Genomic DNA, 23593 nt, shown 5'->3' with positions numbered 1-23593 from the left:
AGAAAATAATCTGTAGGTACAGTCAAGTGTAAAAATATGGTTGCCCACAAGTTGCTCAAAAATATGGCCCCTAGCTGTTATTAAGTGTTAAGAGCTATGGGTCATATTTTAAGTAAGTTGCATTAAGTTATACCTACACTTTTTTAAAGTACGCAAAAGTAAATTAAGTCATTTAAAAATATAATAATAATAATAATTTAACATTTAAGAGGAAAGGGGATGCTGCTTCTCCATACAAATGTAGTCCTCATTTACGACCCTTAGATATTGACATTGTGAGTTAAATTTTTATATAATTTGATGTACCATATGAACCAAAACTATGCTCCTACGTTTGACTTGTTTCGATTTATTGGATACTGCAGGGATCGGAACCGGTTTTTTGCAAAAACATCGAAATAACCATATATTTCGGTTTATTTTATACTCAAAATGTAGGACTCAGTTGTGTTTTTAGATAACGACTTCGTATTATTAGATAGCTCGATTAGGAATGAAATAATTAACAAAGAACGAAAAAATACCGTTTTCGTTCCCATACAAAAAATACCGGTTTCCGATCCCTGGGATACTGTAATGCTCCTAACTCTTATAATACTGAAGTGAAAATTCGAAAAAACTAACGTAGGGGTATGGCTGTGGTTGATATACAGCAAATTGTGTCAAAATGTTTTCAATAATGTTAATATTCGGAGAGGAAAATGAGGACTACGTTTATATGAAAAACGCGATTTCGCGCGGGAACTCCACTTTCGTCTTAAGACGTCTCGTCTTTCGTCTTGGAGAATATGTTTACATAATTTGATGTATATTAAATTAACCATAGCTATGCCCCTACGTTTTTTTTTTTTGAATTTTTAATAATTATAGGAGTTTTAAAACTTTTGTATGAAATCTGTTTTTCAATCCAAATTTTTATAATAATACGAAAATCGAAAAAAGTCAAACGTAGTGGCATATAGGTATGGTTAATATACATCAAATTATATAAACATATTCTCCAAAATGTCAACATCCAGAGAGGAAAATGGGGGCTACGTTTGTATGGAGAATCAGCCGTCCTCTTTCCTCTTAACGGGCCTCATGATATCAGTTTTCGTTCTCGTATTAATGTTATCCAATTTTACCACCTTGTTTCGATTCGTTAGCCGCGTTGGACTCGTCATAACTGTATATCACGTTAAATGAAAAAGTGGCACGCAACACAAATGCTTTCAAATACATCACATTGATATCAATTTTTTTCATATAAAAGAATTAAATTACCTATAAAATAGACAGAGCGTGGGGAGAATAGACAGACTTACGATACGCGCGTGAGGATATGAAATACCGGATTGCGGTGTGCGCGGTAGTTTTAGGCACATTCTTGTCCATAGGTACCTAGTATTCATTTAATATCATGAATGACTGGCTGTCTGCCTGTTTTCTTTTATTGCTTACATGCTTCAAATTGCCAAATCGCTTTAAGTAGATGAGTATTTAAGACGAGATTAGTTATAATAGTTATGGACGTCACTTTAGGTAGAGGTCCTAGAGGTAGTTCGAATTTTAGAAAATGACATAAGTAGAATATTCATTCCGGTAATACGGCCCGATTCGAAGAATGAGATACGATAACGATGAGTTCTGGTTTAGATAAATTTACACTTAGATATCGTTTGTATGCCGTATAATTGGCAGAAGCAGCTCGATTCGGGCAACCAATGTCACTTTGACGTTAGAAATATCGTAGATGATCTTACTGGGATCACAGCGGAATCGAAATAAACGTAAATTTTGACATGTCGTTTAGTTATCGATCTTTCCAAGATCTTAAACATATCTTAATCATTCTTCGAATTGGGCCGATAGTCCCCTTGGGAATGCAATACGAGGGCTGCATGTTTGTATTTGTTGACTGCAAAAGCTACGTAACGCATAGAACCGTTGATGGTGGCATAGTCCATATTAAGGAACAGCTACGAGTACCAGTTTTGAATGATTCACGGTTAGTTTCACTAGACATATCTTTGGGTGCTCGAAAATAATACAAAAGGTATAATCAAGGTCAATATCCCGGTCGATAGAAGTCTAGCTACGAGTAGGTATATAGGTGGGTAATATACTGATGAGAATAAAATTCACATAATTTTTTTGGATGATTTTATGGATTTAATACCTAAACAATAAGTGCCTACAAAACATAATCATTTTGAATCTTAACTACTTACTACCTATGCAAAGGCACTATTTGTGGGTAGCCATTCTCCACAAATTGCTTGAGACTATTGTACCTAGCTGTAATGTCCTTTTACTTATACTTAGTTTTATTGTGTAGGATAGATAATAATCACATCCACATACATTTTAAATTGCTCAATATATTGGCAACGGGTTCAAAGAAAGGTTAACAGTTCTAAGAGACATGTTCCCGGTTAAAACTAAACTACATTTCCATATAATCGGTGCATCGACATAGCCACTTCGTTTTCTCTTCACCTCAATAGCGTTAGTCTAGGCCTAGTTAATCGTATAGGAACCTATATAGTTAGGCATTGGAGTGCTGGTGCCACTCACATCCATACTGCTAGTAACGGGAAATATTATTATCTGTGGTGACACATAAATATAACGAGTTATGGCAAGTGCCCACGAAATTGTCGAGGTAGAGAGTAGAGATGATGATTTTCAAGCATTTGCTTGCGAACATTTTTAATAACCTTTTTTTTCCAATGGCATAAGTCTGTCATAATATATAGTATTTTATACTCGTACAATTGTGATATAATAGAATGCTTTTCAGTCTGAGTTGCTTAAGTAAGGTACGAGATTGAAAAGCTTTACTATAATACTTTTTCTACAAGTTATCTGAAATAATTTTTTTTTTACTATAAAACCTAAATATTTAATGTAAATTGATAAGTATCTCAGTAGCCCAAAATGTAGTACATTTTTTATAGTTGACTACAGCGTATCGAAATGAATCTTATGGTTGAGTTCGATAGTTTGGTTTACGAAATCTTAATTGAATCACTACCGTCGACGAGTAGAAAAATATATTATTATTAAGTACGAGTAGGTATCAAGCTGTGAAGGGTTTCAGGTAGGCAGAAATATGGTGCAGACCGGGAACGCAGGAGATGTCATTACTCTTCAATGACAGTTCTCTTATTGGAATAGTTAGAGCTTAATAGCATAATTACGGGGATTGATTAGTTTAATTTGACTTTAGGAACAAGTGGCATCGCTTGATAATATGCGCAATAATGCAAGGGAATTAGGTATCACAAAAAAAAACAAATCTGGTATAAGATCATTGATCACTATTGTTTTCTGTCATGAAGAGGGTTTAAATAAGTTGTGCTTTTTTTATCGTAAGCGCATTGCAATAATTGTATTTTGAACAATAAAGATATTTTGCCTTATGAATACCTTTTTGAAGCTGACTGATGTATATCGAAATGAACTTACATTCCGCTTCAACACTCCACATCTCGTAAAGTCCGTTATCCGGAGCCTGTACAGCAGCCCCGTGGGGTCCTCCGGCTCCGGCCGGATCTGGCAGACGGGGTCGGAGACGGGGTCCGTCGCGCGATCATCAGCAAACAGCGGTGCTCCACGGAAGCCCTCGGGCTTCCTTAGCAGAGCCGTCACTGAGTCCCGCAGGCCCGTGCCGCCGCTCGAGAATGTGCATTGGATGTCCGTTACTGTAATCAATTAGTGAGATCTAAATGCCGTTCAATGGGGCTTAGCTTACTTATGAACTAGATCGCAGATTAAATCGATGCATAGATATACCTGTTTGTGTTTATTTAGCGATAAATGAATAAAGTGGTTTAATTTATAGGTATTTAATTTAAATTCAATTTGATTATTTGTACCTCACTCATACATTAAGAAATTGTAATATCAGTTAGTAGAATGAAGATTAAGTTTTCTATATATTTCAGAACCAGCTGACTATTGCGATTTACGTGTTGTTATTGTGTGTGTTACGTTTTCGCCATGCTTCGAATTTGTAAGATCATATGGTAATTATTTAATTAATGTATGTATTTGCATGGAAATGATTTTTAAATGATGTTTTGGAAATATGGCCTATTGATATTAGATTAGTATCGTATTCTTAACTGGCGACGTCTTTTGTGTAGGTAGGTACAGTCAGCATCAAAGTATGAAACAACGCAACAAAAGTATCTGCCACCTTCTCACACTTTTCCAAATAGAGTTCCAAAGTATTCTGTAACAGTTTGATTGTGCTACATAATATACAGTATAGAGACTTTATGTTAAGCTGTTAGCTAAATAATGGTAGCTACTATATATTGGCGCGTAGGCTGATAAGCTTTACGCTACTTTTGATGTTCACTACAATGTTCTCGTACATGTAATGTGACGCATATTTACCGTTATTATGATAGTAAATGAATTATGATGTATTCAATTAATTTTAATTGTAGCTATATCTCTTGAATGGGTTTTGAATTGAATAATCGATAAATCACCCAGTCACACTTCAAAGGAAATAAGCAAGGATCTCCGCAAGAATGTTCGTCCAATTTCAATGGAGAGCGATACGATATTCTTTTAGCATTGAGATTATGTTTTATTGGCAATAAATATGACTGTTTCTGATTAAGCTAGGCCTATTTCAAAGAGATATAAGATATGTTTATATTTCAAAGTATGAGTTAGCCTAGAAGATAATCGTGCTTAGGTCATGTCTTAGTGCCGCATACCGAGCGCACGAATGTGTTATTCAGGCGGACCAGTACTCGTATTGAGTATTCAATGTGACGGGGGCATAGTATTCGTAAGTTGTTGATAGAGGTATTTTACTTTTTAGTTACATATCTCAGCCATGATATTTATGTGAACAATGTGTACAAAAATTGTATGGTTTTATTAAGGAATAAACTTCAGGAGTCACGGTCTTCCATATCAAGTCCCTAACAAAGTTAAAACATTAACCCCCTTTTTCATAAACGTGTACTAAAGTTACGATGCCGCTGATCATCGTTTGTCCCTTTCCGACGTATTGGTATGATGCAAAATCTTACAAACATTACAAAGCTCTAGGTACTTAAGGTGCATTGGGCTAACTACGAAAGCGGAGTAATTTAGAAAATGGAAAAGTCTATAAAACCCGAAGCATTTCATGCTTTAGCAACTTCAAAAACGGGGTATTTTTAAAATGGCAAATGTCGCACGCACTTCATACTTTAGCTATTTCTGCGACCTTTATCAAGGCAATCTTGAGGACCTACTGTTGCTACTGTAGAAAGTGCTCCAAGTTTAGTTATCCTAATTCACTTTACTGAAAGTTCGAATTGGCTTGGTTCTTTGAAGACAAAAGTAGGAAGGCTATGGGAATATCATACCAGGCCGTTAAGATTGCGCGAGTTATTACTTACGTGTCAGGCAAAAGTGGATCGCTACCTTTGTCTAAGCTCGAACACCGGCGAGAACGTTAATGTTATAAGCGCTTATTAGACATATGATTTATGACTTCTAATAGGCGTTAATCAATAGCTAGTGAAGTGTATTGAGGGGCGGCAGCAGGAGATTCTATAGCTACATCAAAGCCATTGTCCACTTGCCATTATTAGCGCTAGTCGAATTAACCGGATTCTGGAGTAAATTCAAATCTATTCGAACTTTAAATCAACGCATACATACCTAGCAACACCATTGGTATTCATAATGCAAACATTTATTTATAATTGTTTTAAAATCATCAACTGCTATTATTTATTTACGAGTCAATCGGTATTCATTATAATTAAGTTTCGTTAAGTAGATATAACAAAGCCTCACCATCGTAGTCCTGTGCAAGTACAGCGGGAACCTGCAACAATAAGCATTCAAATTAGGCAAAGGGAAGAGCGAACAATTAAGAGTCGGTTATCTGAGGAATCGCCAGAGATGAGGCTGTGGCCCACACAAACACAATGTGTGAGAATTGATAATGTTAGGAAGGCCGGGCTACGATAATGTTGTAAGTCTGACTACTTATATACAGGTAAATACCAGCGTCATGGGACTCATGGGTACGAAAATTATATTTAGTTGTTACTTTTTGTGTAATTTATCCTATACTAATATTTCGACTTTGGAGCAGGATATCTGGAACCAAAGGAATTCAAAATATTACCCATGAGCTCTATCATCCGGCACATGAAGATGGTCGAAAAAGCTCTTGAGTAGCTGACGGATCTTTCCTAAGGGGGCAACTGCACAAAATATCCCTATAGGTCGAAGTGTATCCGTAAGGGCCCCCAAAAATCATAAGACAAAATACATACAGACAAGAGGTTGAAAACGTTCCAGCTATTCAGGTTAAATAGTGAACTCTCCTGCCGCAGTCGGATTAAAGACATTTTTGTTAACACAAGGAATTAATCTAACGAATCGGTAAAAGTTATCGATCTACTATAGCTGATAAAAAAAAAAAAACATAAATTGCTGTCTAATACGGCACCAGCACCACTACGATGAAGACTTTTACTCTTTTAATTATCTAAATAACGGAGAAAGTATGAGGTATTTTTATTTTAGTTATCACTCTGGATATTGGCCTACTTATTTTTTAATGCTTATTATTATATAGGTACATCACAGTAGGTCCAATAACTAACTGTAATTTAGTTCCAACAAAAACAATGGTGCCTGTACACTTTCAGTGATCTTCGCTTAGTAAATAGAAAGTGTAGATTGTGGGAAAGTTCTGCAATTTCAGACGTAAAGTAATTTGAATCTGTTAATCTGGTTGACCGCTGAGGGACGCCTCTAAGCCGCAACTTAAATCTTACGGCCGAACTTCACTCTCTTAATCAAAACAGTAGTATTAGATACCGGCTTATGTCATTAAACTTACATTTACGCTGGCCGCAAGTTCAGACTTTTACTTTCGTTCTAACAAAAATAGTTCATATCACAGTTTATATCTGTCTAATACACAGTATCTAATATGTAGAGGTATTCGTTCTTACGGACTATGTATACTTAATACTGCCTAATTACTTATTATTATACCAAAATAAATAATCATATAATTAAGGAGGATATCGACTATCAGCTTTTCAATTAAACTAACTGATTTGTTGGAGATAGGTACCATACTTGATACAATTTCTTTTTTTTCTTTGCTTCTGCTTCGTCACCATCATCAGACTATGTTGGAGAAAGGCTGCTATTGATATGCTTTATGAATACTAAATACTACACAGGAATCTCGGGGCACGGTAGTGCCCCCGCCAAGATGGGCCAAGCGAAGCGCAAGTGCACTACCTACCTTTTCTCGAAGCGCTTCGTCGTTTTTTGGGTTTAGATTATCCCAGATAAACAAAATTCTCGGGATATGATGTCAATAGTGGACACATAAAAAGCTTGAATTGCATAGCTCTTATATTTTAGATTTTATTGATTTGCGGGATTGACGTGCACTGATGATCATCAAGGCTAGCTCCTGAATACCTAGAAAGCTGACATTTGGTGTGTAAGCTAGTATAACTAAACAAACACCAAATAAAAAATCTAAAACTTGGAACTTTTACCCCCCAACCCCTTATACTAGGGGATGGAAATTTGTATGAGGGTGTTATGTAGAGTTTGTCAAAGTTAGGGCTTGTATAGTTAGAAGCTTGGCTCTACATGAGATATAACTTTTTGACAGTCCTCCCAAAATCCCATCCCATCCTCGTCGCCACTGGGATGTATGGAAGTAAAACGACCGTGTATTGCTATTGCTGATTTATTTATTTATTTTATTTATTTATTTTCCTTTAATATTTCCTTTAATAATTTAATACTGAATAAGAGTGGTTTGACAAGGTTTTAGGCGCAAGCGAAGTAGTCTATGCATCTATACATACGATGTAAGTACATGTATACGCATCAGCGAGCCTTATGGTTTCGTCTTGGCCTTGGCTACATTTTACAAGAAAACTTTGGCGGGATATTTATTTATTAGTATAACATAATATCATTCAAAAAAGTTGAACTTTGTGAGGTAATAATATGTATAACAATGCTATTTTTGGTATTAGCTAAATAGAAAGAAAACACAATCCGTAAAAATATCTCCAAATCCGATAAGTTGGTACAGTGGACAGTTTGACAGCGTATCTAAAGCCTCCTTAACCAAATCTCGGCTAAAGGCCAAATAAAAAATGTGACTTGCAAACTTTCTTTTATACTTACTTAATTCAATCTTATCAGCTACCTATAATCTTTGTTTCGTCTTAATTTGATCGGCAATGTTTTTTGTAGTTTGATACCGAGGCAGTTTTAAATTCGTTCACGGTCTTCGTCTTCACGGACGTGAGGTCAGATGAATGCTCTTTGAAAGTAAGTTAATCTGCCCTCCTCATGATCCAATCACACGCAGGGCGAATGTAACTTTGATACGACTTAATCCATATACTTAGCCGTTCAATGTATTTAAAAAATAATATATAATTTTGAAACTTTAATAGCCCTATTTGGAATGGACTTCTGAACCCATTGAGCTTTTTTTTCTTTTCTTGTGACACTAAATTTATCGCCGTAAAATGTATTGTTTAGTATGTATACCGATTTTGGTTTTATATTTAAATAGCAGCTTAATTTTTTTTACCGAATTCACATAAGCCATTCGTAACTCTGTAGAACATAAAAAGTAGTAGGCGATATAAATAAGAGAAAAAAAACTGCGACTTAACCACAGTGAAACAAAAACCGGATCCAGAGAAACGGCACGTTTCCCGCAAATACCACAACCGGAACTAAGTATTTATTGTGTAGTCAACTCTTTCCTATAACTCCATTGATGACCCATGTTTATAGCAATTTAAAGATTTTTTGTAACAACCAACTTAATGCTACGAGTAATATTACCTATTATATAAAAAAAACCTTCCATTCATTTGAATTCCCAAAAATTAACCTACTTAATTTGTTGTATCATATAGTATTAATGCGTGTATACCTGACTCATTTTAGAGGTTTACAATATATGATAATAACACATCAGGTAGTTAAGAGGTATAGGTACTAATAGCATACTTTAAAGAAGTTTACAGTACATATGGTGGTACTTTGCCGCACTAATGCGAAAATTAGCACATTACGTTACTCTGTCTAACATTTAAAGGGCCATTTGTACTGTAAAACGTTGTCCAATACATGTGCGAATAGGTAATTCGAAACTCGTGTCGATTTAAAACACTTCCTTCGGTCGTGTTTTAATTTATCGCCACTTGTTTCGAATTTACTATTTTTCGCACTTGTATCGTAATGTACTATAACAGTACTACTTTCCCGCACTAGTGCGGGAATAAGCACTTTCCGTGCCTATGTCGAAAGTTTAAACGGACATATACTGTACCTACTGTAAAACGTACGATGCACGTACAAATAGGTAATTTCCTACTTTCCGCACTTGTATCGTAAATAACTGTTATAGTTTAGTTCTTAGTTAGCTTTATAATTAGTTGTGAAAGTATAAATATTTGAAAACACTTGACTACCACGAAAATTCTATTTTCATATTGTTTATTAACTTAAGGCAAGCAGAATATTACAATAATGCCATTATGGTTTATTCTTAAAGCTTAAAGCATAACCAAAACCTCAACTAGATTTTACAATAACGTTATCAATTAAAATTGCTTATCGAGATAATAAAATAGAGTAATTACCTACACTAATAGAACCCTCCCACCATATTTCCGAGAGGTCACCTCCGTGCGGAAACATCAGACAGATAATCTGTTACGAATGCTTGTATGCAAATTCGCGTTCAGTCGAGTAAACGGTTTCTTAAACGGGGTTACTCTGATTATTGTGCGTGAAGGCGCTGAATGAATTGATCGTGCGTCAAGTTCAACAACGGTTGTTTTGCTGCCTTGCTACGTAGGTACTTAACAAAATAACATATGCGAAACCTGAAGAACAATAGGTGGTAAAAAATCGGCATATTTTTCCATAAGTATCTCATACACTATTAATACTAGTATATTTATCGTTATGGTGAAGTTACAAAACACTTTGACATTTCTTTAAATACACTCAAGAGCAATGAAAAGGTCTAAATATGTATTGTATTTATTTTTCTTAAAAGTACATTTATCCCGTGGCGGTACATGCTATATAAAAATGCGCGCCAAGTCTTGAGTTATGGCCTCTCCAAACATTACCGATATTCGATTCGCATGCGACATTTGGTCGATCGATTTAATTCTCCTAGTTTGTAAAGTACTTGTTGTAAAGTGTGTAGAAACCTTTACAATTGTTAGAATCTATAAGAATGTAGTACTACCAATAACTTCCCCCGAATGTTTTAACACGAAGCGTTAAAAACGTTGATTTGGATTAATTTAATTCATAGTGTCATATAAATAGAGCATTTAAATCAGAGATTAGATGTCTCAGATCTTAATTCGAGGTCCCACGGCATGTTATCGCATTCCCAGGCCATTTGGGATAATTGTGAAGCTAATTACCGTGCGCACTGCGGAAATTGTCGCATCTTTTAATGTATTCTTATCTCTGTCACTCTTGGCAAGAACACGAAAGTTTTAAAGAGATAGCATTATGGTGATCGTCACTTTAGACGTCGACAAGTATAGTTGCCCACAATCTGACTACATACATACCATTGTGCCTCCTTATGGCAGCTTAACTCTTTAGGAAATCTGTTCGGTTAAAATGTAACTACAGTTCCTTTTCATTCCGTAATTGCATTATTCCGCAGATAGGACATTTAGATAGCGCTAAGAATGAAGTAGTTGCGTCGTTTACAAATCGTTTTATTCGTTAAGAACTGTGAATATAACGGATACATTGAATATTTTTATTGAGATCGTTCTAAACTTTCAATAAATCTTGCATACTGGACATATTGGTAATCGATTGGTTCAGGGGAAGTGAGCCATATAAAACAGGAAGTATTTATTGTTAATTTTTTGTGGATTTTATAGCACTAAATGTACTACTTACTCCAAGAAAAATGCCGTCTAAGCTACGCCTAGCTCTCCATTGACATGAATAGAACAAAGTGAGGAGGCGTCAGTCATTATAAATGTCATATTTTAATACAATGTTGATATTAATGAATAAGTAACTAGGTAATATGACGAAGGGCGAAGAAAATAGATAACCAAATATTAAGACAATCGAAAAAATACCCTATCTTCTTCATTTTATGTTATCATCCCAAAACATACACAGCATCTTTTGTACCTTGTCTGTCCGACTAAAGAAACTATTCTAAAACTGCTTTAAAATTGATATTGCTTGTTCACAATTTTTATTGAGCAAATTAATATCTTAACTTTTATTGCTATTTTATTGCCCCGTAAATTATTTAGCTACCAACTAAAAACGGTGTAATTATTATGTTAAAACGTTACGTGTATGAGACTACGAGTCAATAAAAAAGCGGCCAAGTGCGAGTCGGACTCGCCCATGAAGGGTTCCGTACCATTTATGACGTATTAAAAAAACTACTTACTACTTACTACTTACTGGTTCAAACCAATTTTCGTTGGAAGTTTGCATGGTAATGTATATCATATATTTTTTTTAGATTTTTCATTCCGTTATTTTAGAAGTTACAGGGGGGGGGACACACCTTTTTTCACTTTGGAAGTGTCTCTCGCGCAAACTATTCAGTTTAGAAAAAAATGATATTAGAAACCTAAATATCATTTTTGAAGACCTATCCTTAGATACCCCACACGTATGGGTTTGACGAAAAAAAATTTTTTTTAAAATTTTTATGGCGTATTAAAAAAAACTACTTACTAGATCTCGTTCGAACCAATTTTCGGTGGAAGTTTGCATGGCAATGTATATCATATATTTTTTTTAGATTTTTCATTCTGTTATTTTAGAAGTTACGGGGGGGGGGGACACACTTTTTACCACTTTGGAAGTGTCTCTCGCGCAAACTATTCACTTTAGAAAAAAATGATATTAGAAACCTCAATATCATTTTTAAAGACCTATCCATAGATACCCCACACGTATGGGTTTGATGAAAAAAGATTTTTTGTGTTTCAGTTCTAAGTATGGGGAACCCCCAAAATTTATTGTTTTTTTCTATTTTTGTGTAAACATCATAATGCGGTTCATAGAATACATCTACTTACCAAGTTTGAACAGTATAGCTTTTATAGTTTCGGAAAAAAGTGGCTGTGACAGAATCGGACAGACAGACGGACATGACGAATCTATAAGGGTTCCGTTTTTTGCCATTTGGCTACGGAACCCTAAAAATGTAAATAAGTTGGTGAAAGAATGAGTAAGTAACTAGGTGCAAGTATTTTATGAGCTTTATGGCGCGTGCTTTTTAGACGCTCGGCGCGCGCGCGTGCGCGGAGACGCTGCGTCGATCAATTTGATTGAACGGACGGATCGATTAGGGATGACAAATATTTACGATTTTTTTATAATAGCACAACAACGGGAGCTGTGGATATCACGGGGAGCGGCCTTCGCCCTGCAGTTGGGACACTATAACGGGCTATCTAAAATAATAATAATAAGGGATTATAGATCGTTAACAAAAGGAATTTAAGCCTTAGAATTTTAGTCTTACAGTTGGGATTAAGTAGGAAAGTTTAAAAGTAGCTTAATATGTTATACCTTCTCTATCAAAGCCAATAATTTATCAGACTAAATAACCAATGCTTGCCATGCTATGAACATAATTAATTCGTGTTAATTAATAAAACTTAAAGTTTAACACAAATAAGTTACAAACTCAATTCGTCAATAATTTTAAATTACTTTTGCAATGTTAATTTTACGTAGGTACCTATGCGTTATAAGATAAGCCATTGCCTAACAGTTATCAAGATTATCAAAATTGTCGTCTAAGTATATTTATACAATTCTGTGTTGTACTATTATTATTGAGGTAAATATTTGCTTTTCGATAATTTTCCTCTAAATATAACTACAAAAATACTCAGCCTACTTAAAAAAAAATTGGAAGCATACATACATTAGTATAGTATAACTCATATAAAGGAATAATAGTATTGAAAACAAAATGCAGTGAATATTGGAGGCAGCCCTAACCGCAAGTGGAATATTATGCAGCATTCGTGCAGTAATTAGCAGCCGGTTCACTGAAGCCTTTGCCAGACCTGTATTCCACTGCATGCGCGAGCGCGGGCAACGCGAGTTGTCGTGCGAACCAGCGCGCGTAACAGTGGGCGCTCGGTAATTCGGCGCTCGTCAATCCGGCTGTTAGCGACCAAAGGCACTTATTTAGACGGCACGAGAACTCGCATGCGAGTTTCATTACATTTACGGTATTTGATCGGTCGTCGAATTGGATGCAACCTCAATAGTCCGCAATGCAACTAAAATCGCATGCAATTTCGTACGCGGTAAATGAGCCAGTAATATAATCCGGTAGTACACAGCCGAACGCTGGATTATAGAGCGGTTACATTGTTCGGTAGTGCCAACGTGTTTGTTTTCGTGCTTTTATTTCGTATTTAACAGATCCTCTAATCCATCAGTTCCAACAATCCGGCAAAGGGGAAAAAAATTGACTTGTTGGAATGATAACTTTTGTCAGTTTATTAAATATCCACCATCACCAAAGGTGTATGTGTTGTACCACCCATAAACCGGGAAAATACACTTAATCCAAGACACCATGATTCCAGCCGGGACATGCCCTAGCGTGGCGAAACGTAGGTATGTGCATTATGCAACCCTACCGTTCTAGACTGCCTTCGGCTCACCTGTATTAGATGAGCGTTTGGAATGGCAGTTCTGGTCTAGCCGAGCTAACCTTTGATAAAATAATGATACGATACGCATTACCGTGCTTTATAATGTTTTATTAATGTTCAAAGTTAGGTACGTGAGAAGCTTATTGATTTTAAATGACCAATAAAGAATGATATACACAAAGCTAAATAATCGGAATATAATTAAAACTTCTAACAATCTAACCAAATATACCTACCTACCTCCAACCAAAGCCAAGTTAGTCAAAGCAAACTGCATGGGTAATTAATGTAATTATAAATGTCCGCACCTATGTGTGTAACTTTAAATGTCTAGATCTAGGACATAACCTACATTATCTAAATGATAACTCCTATAAATAAAATTTGCTAGCTTGTACCGATAATGTTGGTATGTGCATCACGTTTTTAATGCGACAAAGCGGTCAAAAGTACTCACATAAATAAGAAACACATTTGTGACGTCCCACGGGTAAAGGTACCTTATGGCGGTTGGCGCTTACGACGCATAGCAGCGTGTTCATATAGGAGCGTCGTGAATAATAGCGTAAGCGCCAGCCGCCATAAGGTACCTTTTCCCGTGGAACGTCACATTTGAGTTCAAATGTTTAAAGCCGCGCGTGCTTAATGATACAACGTCTTCAGTAATTCAAGACTATTATTACCTTCCTTCTGTAGTTGGTTAATAATGACTATGGAACGTTAACATCATCATCGCCCTTTATCTATTATAATTCTAAGAACTTTTTTATACGATGACGTGGCAAACAAGCGTGCGTCTCGCCTGATGTGAAGCAGCCACCACAGCCTATGGGCGCTTGCAGTGAAGTTACTCGTGCGTAGTCGATCATACAATGAAGCTTACAAAGACTCATCGTTGGGATCACTGGAAACCTTACCATCAGTCAGTACCACAACACTGCACTACAGAGTAAGGTAGAGGTACAGTCACGTAATTTGAAGGTTTGTCTCTTCAATTCTATATACCTAATGGCATTAAGACCAACTTTCAAATTTCGTGTCTGTACTTTCCCAGTTGTGCTGACTTTTGCGCTGTACCCTACCTTTCTTTTCGTTGGACGTAGTTTGAAGACACTCGGGTATGTCCAACTGCGACAATACAACAACACCCAACACGACTACTTTCATGATACCTACCTATGTAATGCCTACCCTACTAGTTTTATTTATTTTCTACAAAATTTACTTATATTTACTTCACAAAAAAAATATTATTTATATTTACAAAAGAATTGGCTGACTCTAGAAACCTACCTATTCAATTAAATTTGATCGTCTAAAAACTAGTGTCAATCTACTGTAGGTACTTATTTCGGTAACATTAACAAATTGGACATCTACACGCTTTCCCGAAAGATACCCATCAAAGCCAAACTTGTTACTTTTTGCCTGCATTTAACACAAATCCGCCAAGCGTGAAATTTAATTTATAATGGCTTCAATCACGTATATTTTATGCTTAGGCAGGTCACGACGAATTTTACGGTGCGCATAGTTGCTCTTACTTTAATAGTCATCATAAAACCGCAGTTTAAGGTAAGCCCTTAACGATCGGTGGGAAATCGGGTCGAACGAATCTTCTTTGTAAATGGAGGACGCCCTAATGGCCTTTCTCGCTTCCCGCCTTAACTACTACAAGTATTCATTTACTGATACATTTAATGCGCTCGTCAGTTACTTTATTGCTGCCTACAACTCTTTATTTCAATCGATATCACTTTATTGAAGGAACCGTAAACACTTAAGGTTTCTGTGTTGACTATTATCAATTTAAGTTAAATTATCTACATAATAAATTGCATTGAGATTTAAGCTAATATTTTCCGCCATCTTTAAGCATTTTTATTATTTTATGTAGGTATTTACATTATTCCTTGATTCGTATAATATGGTAAAGATGTTATATATACAGACTTGCACAATTAGAAAAAAAAAATATAAGGGCAAATTGAGACAAATGTTTTGATGCCGCTGCCGTGAACTTATGGTGAGCTCTCACTCCGTAAACAAGATTTTAGTAGTAGTAGTAGTAGTAGTAGTAAAACACTTTATTGTACAAAAAGAAACATAAAACAGGAAAGAACATTTCATTTGATCATTTGATTTGATTTTTTTCCCGAAACCTGGAATTCGAACTCAAAGATTCAAAGAATTTATTTGCATAGAACACAGTAATATAAAGGTCTTACAAGTTAAAAGAAAATCCGTGCATTCAGTCTGCATGCAGGCGTGCAAATATTGTAAAAAACTCGTGGAAGCTCATCTGCCTATTGGAATTGGCAAGGTCGGAAGCTTTTAAGATTAGGCTTGGCATTGGCATCTACTTCAAACATCAGTTGCTAGCGCATATGTATAAAAGAAATAATATTTATTTTATACTCGGACCAATTGTATGGCATTTGCATTGACAAAGTGTAGTTACGTCATCCTTAATGTTAAACTTCTATGAAAATATGACGTTTAAAGTGACACTCCGTCACGTTGTTCTATTCAAATCTGTGCATATTTAGCTATATAATATAATATAAATATTATAGGACAATCTTACACAGATTGACTAAGTCCCACTAGGCTAGAACAACGGTCGTCAAAGCTTAGTTGGACTCTATCCTTTTTTAATTCGGTTTTTCTTTTTTAAGTTAATTATATTTCGTATACGTATTTTTGAAACTGGAAGGGAACGCTGATAGATGGATGTCATATCCAAACAATTTATAACCTAAAAACGCCAAATCTCGCAAAATTGGATTGAGATGACGTGTACTCGTATCAGTGTACCCTTCCTGTTTGAAAAATACTATTATAGGTACCAAATGGGTTTGGTTAATTCATATGGTTAATTAGGCATGCTTACCTACAGATTAATCATATATGCGCTATTTAAGTGAAGCAGATTAGGAATCGAATCTCTGCTCATACCCCGCGTCGCAAGTATAATGCATGGGGTTGATTCCACAACAATATCTTCATGCACAAATTTTGGATCACAAATAAACTTTAGAAGTTTACTTGTCATCGGCACTAAAAAGGATGAACCTATGTGTCATACACTTTTTAACTCGTTCGCGTCTTTCCTGTAGACATCGCAAACTATAAATGTACTTTATTGGTACAACACAAAATGATAAAATACAGTAAACTTAAATAAACTAAATAAACCACCGAACTTTCAATTAACAATTTAGGTAAAAATATGGCTATTTATGGAATGGGGAGATTATTATCACAATGGAAATTGTACAAAAAATCCATTTAAAACCAATATTTTAATCGCTTATCGTAAAATAAAATGCAAAAACGTACTTAAAAAGTAGAGTGCACTAGAGCAGAAACGTATCATTTTCTCCACGCCTTTTAGAATAACAAATACCCACTTTCAGAGCATGAGAAATGAAAACATTTTTTCAGTAGGTATTTGAGACTTAAAAAAAACGTGATATATATGTACACGGGTCATTAACTTTTATTGTTTTGACAACAGAAGGGACTTCTTTCCAAAATGTGTTAGACCCTTGTCTTCTATTTAATACCGTCAACATAGTTTTTTTTTAATACACATAATAACAAAAACAACATGTACCAGCAAGAGCAGCACGAGAGCGCAGTCGGCGCTCGTCATGCTTGCGGTCGGCCACAGTCGAGCGCCGAGCCAACCGTTAATGCTATCTGCCCCGATTACCCTGATGCTACTGTGAAAAAACCTTAAATCGTCTGGGCACTTGAGTAGTCTTATATCAAAGCCCAGTAACGGTCACTACAATTATCAAAAACTTTTTTTTTATCACTTTGGCACATCAATCTCGAGCACTGGATAAGTTCGCGCGTGCGGTCGTCCGCGTGCTGTAACCGGTAGCCGTAGGCACGAGTAGCTGAGCTCGCGTGGTGCGCTTAGACGTCTCGAGACGGGACTGCGCCGTACGCGCTCGGCTTGCGCGCTTGATGATGGTGGAACAGTTACTTGGGGAGGGCACCACCTGTTCAGTACTTTACCCGTTCTCACGACACGATCACTGATCCGCCTCGCATTTCGGCAATCTCGTGATCCACATAGTTGATTGGCGTCGGATCAGGGGAATTGGGCTCTATCGGCAGACGCGTTCGGCACCGTGACATTCGCGTGGAGAGACCGCGGAATATTTTAGATGAGCGGCAGTCTCAAGTTAGCCGACGAAGCTTGATCGGGTCATCGATGTTATGTTTGGGTCGCAATCTCTTCATCGATAACTCGCAATGAGCGATTGCATGATAAGATAAACTAAATAGCTTTATTCTACGGGCTCATTGAGTCTATCGAGTCACGCTAAAATTAGATCCACTATTATAGAAAGTCAATCATTTGATTGACTTCGAAGATGGGTTCAGATTAAATATTAAGTCGAGTTTCTATTGCAATAATATATATTGTTCTTTGTTCAGTAGGTAGTCTATGTAATTAAGTCTCTGTGACAATTGGGCAAGCCGGAGTCAGCTGGCCTGCTTTATTAACCCCTGTAGGATGAGATGTTCAATTTGGCAAGCCGGTGGTAATTGAGTGCCGGTGGACATTTATCTAATAGATATATGTAGATGATCGTACAGTCACGTCTAAAAATATCCATACGACCAAAGTCCCAAAAATATACGACCTTATTGCCCATATGTATTAAGGTGTATACATATTTTAAAGGTGTATATATATTTTCAGACGTGACCGTACATATGTATAAGATAATTTTGTTAGCGTGCAAAATGTCTACCTTTCAAACGTTTCGATATGTTTGAGTGCATTAGTAGCATTGACTTATGTTATGCATTTGCTGATATCCTACCCAAATAGAACACTTCGACTCCAAAACTAGAATAATAAAAAATATCCAATCTGAAATCACTCCTGTCACCTCCTCAATTCCTCAGGGCAGTGTAATTGGATGCCTGTTATTTTTATGCTACATAAATCATCTACCAAACACCCTACAAGAACAGTCTATATTATTTGCCGATGACATTTCAATACTTAGGTACCTCTTGTCAAGATACAGCACACATAAACGACAAAATTAACAATATTCTTAACAATGTCTCAGACTGGATGCATGATCACCACCTTGAAATAAACTACCAAAAAACAAAATTAATGATCTTTTACCCCTACCAGAAAAATTCACTAACTATTAACTACAGCCACAATTCTTTACAGTTAGATGTAGTAGATACATTTACACAACTCGGAATAGTCAAAGATAGTCACATAACATGGAAATCGCACATTAAACACATTCGAAGTAAGCTCTCAAAATTTACTTATGCACTTTGCGAAATAAAGAAAACCACCGACTTTCAAACAGCACTTGCAACATATTATGCATACGGTTATTCCTGGCTTTCTTATGGAATAATCTTATGGGGCAACAGCACAGATGCTACCTCCCTTTTCACCTTGCAAAAAAAAACTTATCCGCATACTCGTAAATATAAAACAAACTGATATTTGTAAACTACATTTTATAGAACACAAAATACTTACCGTACCTCTATATCTTAGAAATATGCAAATTTGTCCACAAACACACAGAATTATGTACCAAACGTGAAGACGTACAGCTAACTTATACATTAAGAAACAAATCAAAATTAATGCCACCACCCTCCCGATTAAAACTTCATTCGTCTGGCCCTTTATCAATGTCCATAAAGATATATTATAAACTACCACAAAATATAAAGGAAGAAAAAAAAGAACACCTAGTTGTACGAAAATTGAAAGAAACCCTAATAAACAAAAGCTATTACACTGTCGACGAATATTTAAATGATAAGTTTTAAGATGTAATAAGATTACTATAACGATTATTAGGAATAAGTTAGTTTAAGTAATATTGCTACGCCCTTGCAGGGCTCATGTTTGAAACAATTCATTCGTTATTTAATACCTAATTGTACAACATGAATGCAAATAAAGGACTTACTTACTTACTTACAACTAGAGCTGCATCAATATTTTATTTCAAAATATACTAATTGATGAAAGAGCCGGTCATTCACTGATCTTCAATTTGTTCCTGTCAGTCCTAACAATGTCGGAAGTAATTAAGTCAAAGTTTCATCAATTTAGCTTGATTGGTTCAAGACTAGTGGGCAATATTTTATGCAGCAGGTGGTTCAGGGCTTTGGCAGCTGTGGGCGGCGGACCGCGGCTGTGACCGACCTAATTGTGAACTTTTAAAAGCACTTTAAGTGGAGTAACAACTGGGATTTAATTGGAATACCTACTTACATATTTAAGAGAAGGTTGACTTGTGTACCTTCGCAGCGGTTCTTTAATTTTAATACACTTTAGTTTAGGCGAATTTTAATAAAGGTATCTCAGTAAGATGAAATGGTAGTTTTCACCCGAGTTGAGCACTCTTTTCATTTCGAATACGAGGAAAGTAATACATGTGCATTAATAAAACACGGCTATGTAAGACTTCAGTCTTATTTCATAAGGGTACAGTCACCATCACTGCCATCAGATATATCGGACCGGCGAGGTGGTCAAAAATATGTGAACACATACTCTATATACGCCTTGGCAATAAAGGCGTGTTCAGATATTTATGAGCACCCGGGTACTGTATTTTCTATTAATAATTTAGGTACCTACAAATATCGTTATTTATGGAATGGGCAGTTAATTATCGGAATGGAAACTGTATAACAAATCAATTTAAAACTAAAATTATAATTGCTTATCGTAAAAAGAGAAAAAACGTTCTTAGAAAGTACATTGCTCTAGAGTAGAAACGTATCATTTACTACACACTTTTTAGAACAAGAACTACCTTGTTTCGGAGTGTGAGGAATGAAGATAAAATTTCAGCTTACGCGAAGTTATATTATGAGTGAGTACTAAATTCGTGACTCGCTCGAGTAGGTATATGGAAACATAAATGACTGTGTTTTTTTTTCTTCAGGAAATAGGGTTGGAGGGTATTCATATTCAAATTAAGTATTAATTATACATAGGTAGGATAAGGGTAGGGTAAGGGTACGTCGGAGTTAGGGTAAGTGCAAGCTATAAACAAATCTCCAATATTTAATATAAAAAAAGAGTCTGGAGAATTGAGAACCTCCCCCTTTTTTAAGTCGGTTAATAACTAATTTAAATGCCCATTAGACATATGTTCTATACAGCATGTAATTTATTTAAGATTGAGTAGGTACGTGTACGGTCATAAAATTAACATAAAGCATCGAGGCAAGCAGTCGATGTAGACCAAGGCGTTGTTTTCATCATCCTTTAGTGCCAGTAAAACGAATATGGGGATAGGTGAAGTTGAACCTCACAGTTAGAGAAATTAATTAAATACAAGATACGTACCTATATAGTTGGTATGTGGCTGCTATTTACCTACTATAGAACTATGATTCCATTCTTTGGGGTCATTCATAAAAAGCGCTGGTGGCCTAGCGGTAAGAGCGTGCGACTTGCAATCCGGAGGTCGCGGGTTCAAACCCCGGCTCGTACCAATGAGTTTTTCGGAACTTATGTACGAAATATCATTTGATATTTACCAGTCGCTTTTCGGTGTAGGAAAACATCGTGAGGAAACCGGACTAATCCCAACAAGGCCTAGTTTAGCGGTTTATCCTCTGGGTTGGAAGGTCAGATGGCAGTCGCTTTCGTAAAAACTAGTGCCTACGCCACATCTTGGGATTAGTTGTCAAGCGGACCCCAGGCTCCCATGAGCCGTGGCAAAATGCCGGGACAACGCGAGGAACAAGAGGGGGTCATTCATTAATGGGGAAGGCGGCTGAAAGCTAATCGTAGATGGCGCCACTAGAGTTTGAGACAACTCGAACTCGACCAACTCGTATGAGATTTATAATTTAAAAAAAAATTGTATTTAATAAACCAATGTTTAAATAACTTCATAATTAAACTCTCTGTATAAGTATAGTAAACTTTGTATCTGAGGCCGAGAAACTGTCGGATAAAGTTTCAAAGCCATTCAAATAAAAAGTTTTGTTTTGACAGGAATGTAGGATGTTTTCATGTACGTAATAAACTAATAATCGTCTGTTTAACGCAATGAAATGGATCCTCACGAAAAATATGGACGTCTGACTGTAACACAAGCACTTTTACGGGAAAAAAGACCTCATATAAAGGTTAAGTATATTTGGCTATGTACTGTTTTGACTCGAAAATATTATGCTTAAAATATGCAAGGAAAATTGTACAATATGAACAAGTTAATATTTTACGACCAAAATAATAATTTTCAATTGAATCCAGCATTAAATGTCGATTAACAAAGACAAAAGACGTTCTCAAACGCCACCTCGTCGCTTGCGGGATACCGACTGACTGCTGGGAGGGCATTGCATTACAAAGATCGGAATGGCGTTCTAGTGTTCACAAGAAAGTAGCTCAATTTGAGCAGCAGCGTCTGGAAGACCTAGATGCTAAGCGTCATATCCGCAAGACGGGACCTAAGCCTTCCTACACATACACCCGCAACGGCCGCAACTCGACTGGACAACTCCATTGCGCATCGTGTGACCGCATCTTCAAAACAAAGTTTGGTTTTGCGAGCCACATATGGGCATTTCATAATCCGGATAAGAATTGTTGATGGAGTCGCCATTGCCGGATACGACAAGGAAGGAGATGATGATGAAATGTCGATTATGAGGCTCCAACAGAATTCGCCTGTGATATACATTCTTACAGAGATATCAATGCAGATTCAAAGCTCCCAACTCTGATCATGTCTAATATTAAAAACTATTTGGCCCGTACATAAATATCTCATTAAATTAATACAAAACTTATTTGATTGTGGTCACTCACTTAAGTATTATGATATTTATTTATACAAAGAAAAAAGGTGGGGCCAAAGTAATGTCATGTCACAAACTCTAGTGGCGCCACCTAGTAGCAAAGTTTGGCAGCCGCCTTCCCCATTACATCACACGTTTAGGGGGAGGGAGGATGTCAAGAAAATGTGACACGTTGTGACATGGGGGAGGGGGGCAGTCACAAACTTGTGACGTTACTTTAATTTCATCAGTAACCAATTTTTTTCTAATTCGTATAGTTAACTAACAACTTTTTGGAACGATAATCGTTTTATTCGATTAATTTTCTTTCCTAATCAATTTTGGGTTATAAAATTACCAATATTTCTTCATCGAAAATATTTTAATAATATATTAATTATATATGCCTTGATACCTAATTCTATTGGCCGATTTCGTTCAAAACAAAATTTCCAAAAATGTGACGTCACACTAGGGGGGGAGGTTTGCCAAATGTGACTAAGTGTGACAATGGGGGGGGGGGGGGGGCTTTTAGGTTACACGCCATTGGTAACTATTAAGAGTATTAAGTACTCCTTATAATAGGTCAGGTCTAAGTAATTTGATAGTACATAGTGCAGCTAGGGGGGTAAGTGAAATAACGGAAACGAGGGTGTTAATACACGACAGCCGCAGGCTGGAGTAGTTAAAGCCCCGAGTTTGCAATATTCTTACCCCCGGAGTTGATACAAACAATGTGTTTCATCACACTTGCGAAGAATTTTTAAGCGAAATTATTCTTCAATACGGTGATTGTCATTTTTGGACAGATTAGATTATTAAATTAATTTAATAAATATTTTTATCGTAATCAAAAATATTAAATTATAAATGTCAGTATTTTAAAAATAAAACTCATTTATAACTACTTGGATCGTATGGATTAGGGACATACTTAATGAAAAAAAAAGCTATACCTTGATAAGACGAAATACTCGTTACCACGAAATAAAATGATATTCCCTTCCCTTCAAAGCACAAAACCTCCATAACTCGAAATATTTAACCTCATT

The 23593-nt window shown here is 36.2% G+C and overlaps 1 protein-coding gene across 2 annotated transcripts in view; it reads right to left on the bottom strand.

Annotated features, from left to right (window-relative positions):
- The window catches only part of LOC133523480 (uncharacterized), a 31164-nt gene extending 8205 nt beyond the window's left edge, over positions 1-22959 (bottom strand). For both annotated transcript variants that reach the window (XM_061859108.1, XM_061859109.1), the window contains exons 1-3: positions 17338-22959; positions 5800-5830; positions 3454-3689 (exon numbers count right to left, since the gene is read on the bottom strand). In XM_061859108.1, coding sequence (XP_061715092.1) covers positions 3454-3689; positions 5800-5830; positions 17338-17376 — 306 coding nt within the window. In that variant the 5' untranslated portion in view covers positions 17377-22959. The remainder of the gene's footprint in view (positions 1-3453; positions 3690-5799; positions 5831-17337) is intronic.
- Positions 22960-23593: the final 634 nt, after the last annotated feature.

This window comes from Cydia pomonella, chromosome 12 (genome assembly GCF_033807575.1).
Source record: "Cydia pomonella isolate Wapato2018A chromosome 12, ilCydPomo1, whole genome shotgun sequence".
Taxonomy (NCBI): domain Eukaryota; kingdom Metazoa; phylum Arthropoda; class Insecta; order Lepidoptera; family Tortricidae; genus Cydia; species Cydia pomonella.
This window is presented reverse-complemented; position numbering and strand designations above follow the sequence as displayed.